The 4,230-nt window shown below is 40.8% G+C and overlaps 1 protein-coding gene across 3 annotated transcripts in view; it reads right to left on the bottom strand.

The window, feature by feature from the left end:
* Positions 1-4,230, bottom strand: part of Racgap1 (Rac GTPase activating protein 1) — a 34,410-nt gene that overhangs the window by 4,827 nt on the left and 25,353 nt on the right. For all 3 annotated transcript variants that reach the window (XM_010623652.1, XM_019207433.1, XM_010623653.1), the window contains exons 9-12: positions 3,915-4,042; positions 2,919-3,083; positions 1,487-1,582; positions 1,207-1,405 (exon numbers count right to left, since the gene is read on the bottom strand). In XM_010623652.1, coding sequence (XP_010621954.1) covers positions 1,207-1,405; positions 1,487-1,582; positions 2,919-3,083; positions 3,915-4,042 — 588 coding nt within the window. The remainder of the gene's footprint in view (positions 1-1,206; positions 1,406-1,486; positions 1,583-2,918; positions 3,084-3,914; positions 4,043-4,230) is intronic.

Raw genomic sequence — 4,230 nt, 5'->3', positions numbered from 1 at the left:
GAGAGAGAGAGAAGAGAGAGAAGAGAGAGGGAGGGAGGGAGGGAGGGAGACAGAGAGAGAGAAAAAGAGAGTCAGAGAAAGTAACGGGAGCTGTTACTGCAGAAAAGGTGATCATGAAAGGTATTTCTGAGGACAAGATATTGGGAGAAAAACTTGAAAGAAAGAAAGGGGTCAATCACACAGTTATCTAGTAGAAGAGCAACCAACACTGAGACAATAGCAATTGTGAAGGACTGTGGCGGGGAGAAAGCTTGATACAGTATAATAAGTGCAAGATGCCAGGATAACTGTGAAGAGAAGGGTGCTGAGCAAAATAGTGTTGGAGGACGGGGATTTAGCTCAGTGGTGTTGCCGATTAACAGGAGCTAAACTATTTTGAGTCTTTTGGGCCATGTTAAACCCTGTGGATTTCATTATGAATATGATGGGAAGACAACAAAGGATACTAAGGACAGAAGGTACATCATCAAACTTACATTTTTAAAGGACCATTCTAGCTTCTATATGAACATATTATAAAAGACACAAATAGAAATGGGACAATCAGCTAGCAGGTGCTTACATATTCGAGGGGGGAAGTATGTCATAAGGAGTAATTGTACTTCCATTACCCCCATCAAAATATATCAAATTTAAAATACATGCTATAAGACTGCATATAGGATTTGACAATGATCAGATGGGAGTGTGGGGAAGAAGAATCAAAGATGGTTCTAACTTCAAAAGAGCAAGCAAACCGGGCGTGGTGGCGCACGCCTGTAATCCCAGCACTTGGGAGGCTGAGGCAGGAGGATTGCTGTGAGTTCCAGACCAGCCTGGGCTACATAGTGAGTTCCAAGTCAGTCTCAACTACATAGTGAGACCCTGCCTTAAAAAAAAAAAAAAAAAAAAAAAAAAAGAGCAACTGTAAACTTGACCAAAAAACAAGAGCAACAATAATAAAAGAATCTTGTTAATAACTTATACAGTTTAGAAAGAGGATAGGCATCAGGACACACATACAATTATTCATCCATCAAACTATTTGACGCCACCTGCCTTGCAAGCAGAAGGTCCCAAGTTTAATCCCCGGTACCAAACAAAACAGAACTATTTGAACATCTACTGTATTTCAGGTACTGGCCTGGGCAGGGGATAGAGGAGTAGAAAGAGTGAAATATTCCAGCCCTGATGGAATAAACATTCAAGTATTAAGATGTGCTTTACCTGCTGCTTCCATAAAGGCTTTGTTTAACCGAAAGGTCAGCAGGGGTTCTTTGAGGTTTCGAAGGAAGTCTTTCAGGAGGCTGCAGACGGCATGGATATCATCTACTTTGCTGAGGAGGGGTACAGTTTTCACTCTGAGGAATTTCTCTTTCAGCTCTTTTACTGTCCGGTCACAGCCTGAGATCCTATATAAGCCTGTCTATTATCAGATAACATTTTAAGAATCCCGTAATTCTTAACACAAATAACAAACTCACCTTGTCCCAGGGCTGACTCTTACCTCCGTCAGGCCTCTCTGCTCAATCTCATTTACACAGTGCACAACAATGGAAGGGATCATTGGAGAAGTCTGGGACACAAAATCAGCCAGCATTCCCTGAAAAAGAGAGCTTTAAATTACTGTTTTCACCACTTACACCAACAGGCAAGATCATGTGTAAAGAATCACTTCCAAGAGATGGGGATGCAGATCAGGGGAAGAAAATTTGCCTAGAATGTTCAAGGCCTTTGGTTGAACTCCCACTACCACTGTCCCCCAAAATATCACCTCCAGACTAATACTCAGGTTGGGACATCATAATTTTTTTTTTTTTTGGTACCAGGGATCAAACTCAGGTCCTTGCATTTGTGAGGCAGGCGGCGGAACCACTGAGCTAAATCCCTGGCCTCAATAACTTTTTTTTAAAGACGATCCCGTGTAGAGTTCAGGCTGGCCTCAGACTCTCGATCCTCCTGCCTTGGCCTCCTGAATGCTGAGATAACAGATATGCCACCATGTGCAGCCTTGTTTAGAATACCTCTAGTATAAGAGAAAAATATTCACAGATAGTATATGATGACGGGATTTGGGTTGTAAAGTTAAATAAAAAGGAAGAAAAAAGAGAACTGATAAGTCAATAATGGTCCTGAGGGCTGGGTGTGGTGGTGCACATCTGTAATTCCAGCACTTGGGAGGCTGAGGCAGGAGGACTGCTGCAAATTTGAAGTCAGCTTGAACTACACAGTGAGAGACCATGTCTCAAAAATCCAAAAAGAATAGGCGTAAGTTAAGAAGTTGCGGAAGTTAAGCAACAAGGAACCAAGGGTTAATTATATTAACCTGGCTACTTATGTGTATGTCTGAAATTTTCCACAATAGGGTAAGATAGGAGAAAAGGAGAAAAGGGAAGGGAAGAAGAAAGAGGGAATAAAGGAAGGAGTAAAGAGACAGGAGTAGAGAGGACTTTGGTTAGAAAGTTTATTAATCAAACCCAAATACAACTCGGCTACAGGTCAATATTTTACAATTTCTATTCATTGTTCACGGAGGGAAACATTTGGCTTCGGTAATTTTAGAACAAAAACTGAAGATGGGCATAGTGGCACACACCTATAATTTCAGTACTCTGGGAGGCCCAGGCAGAAAGACTGCAAATTCAAACCAGCCTGGGCAATTAAGCAATTTAGTGATACTCTGTTTCAAAGTTTTTTAAAAAAATGTTAGAAGAAGGGATTTAGCTCAGCGGCACAGGGACTGCCTCTGAAGCCCAAGGTCCTGAGTTTGATCCCCAGTACCAAAACAAACAAACAAACATTAAAAAGGGTGTGGGGATATAGTTCAGTGTGAAGACCCTCAGGTCAATCCCCAGGACCAATAAAACAACAAAGCAAACTTGACACAAAGTCTTTGAAAAGCTAAGGAAAACACACCGTGACATCTCCGGGAGACATACCTCTCCAATTCTGACAGGTGTTCCTGTCAGAGTAGGAATGCAGGGAAGGGGACAGCGTTCTCGACATTCTGGATGAGAGACCACACGACAGTCTCGACACTTTAGAGACAACTTGCCAAATTTTATCCGCTTTCCACATGGAACACAGGATTCAGGTTTAATAACCTGAGAATAAAACAGGCAGAAGGAAGAGAATAGTATGAATTACAAAACTGTCATCATCAACTGGCATATAATGAGCACTTTGTATATACCAAACTACTGAGTCCTTGGCACACATTTATTTATGTAATTTTCACAAAAATCCTATAAAGTAGCTGGTGTGGTGGCACACACCTGTAATCCCAGCACTTGGGAGGCTGAGGCAGGAGGATCGCTGTTAGACTAGCCTGGGCTACATAGTGAGTTCCAGGTCAGTCTCAACTACATAGTGAGACCCAGTCTCAAAAAAACAAAACAAAAAAAATCCTATACAAAAGGTTTTGTTTTCTTCATTTTAAGATAAGAAAATGGAAGCAAAAGGAAACAACTTGCCTAAGGCCATCCAGCTGGAAGAGAGCAGTGTAGAAGAATGAAAATTTGTTGACAAGGAATCAGAAAGCCTAGATGATAAATCTGCTATTTATTATCACATGGATCAAACAAATGAATTAACTCCTATGAACTTTAGTTTGCTTAGGTTTTTAGAGGAAATCAAATTTACAAAATTAAAATATTTTGAAAATATAAGGTGCTATATTCAGGCATAAAATGTAAGCATGTGTCACTAAAAAGTGCAAACAACTGCTTCTTTAATTTAGTATAATTCACAGAATAGAAAGGTACATACCTTCTATAACCAATATTACCGCTGGAGAGTAGAACTGAAAGCAGGAAAGGAATTCAATATGTAACTTTATAACACTACAGAATTTATATTTACTCCCAGTATACACTACTTTTATAATTAAAAAAACTAAATGTGTCCTAAAGAATATGCAGCAATCACAGATTTACCGTCTTGGAGACAAAATCATGCAGACGCATCCCTCCATTACTCTGTGGCGTGCTTGAGGTGCCGGTCTCTCTTGGCTCCAGTGGCCTGCTGTTCAGGGTGGAGTCACTGTTCCAAGGTTCTAAAGTGCCTAACAAAATTAAACTTTTAAGGATTTTGTTCCATCTGAGTTTTAGCCCCAATTTCAATAAAACTAGTAGATAAGCAGTAATCTGTAACCAAAAGAGAAACTATGCACAGGCCCATAATCCCAGGACTCGGGAGGCTGAGGCAGGAAGAGCACTACCTCAAGTTGAAGGTCAGCCTGGGGGGGGGGAA

The sequence above is a fragment of the Fukomys damarensis genome, unplaced genomic scaffold (genome assembly GCF_012274545.1).
Source record: "Fukomys damarensis isolate Sample0158 unplaced genomic scaffold, DMR_v1.0_HiC HiC_scaffold_15, whole genome shotgun sequence".
Taxonomy (NCBI): domain Eukaryota; kingdom Metazoa; phylum Chordata; class Mammalia; order Rodentia; family Bathyergidae; genus Fukomys; species Fukomys damarensis.
This window is presented reverse-complemented; position numbering and strand designations above follow the sequence as displayed.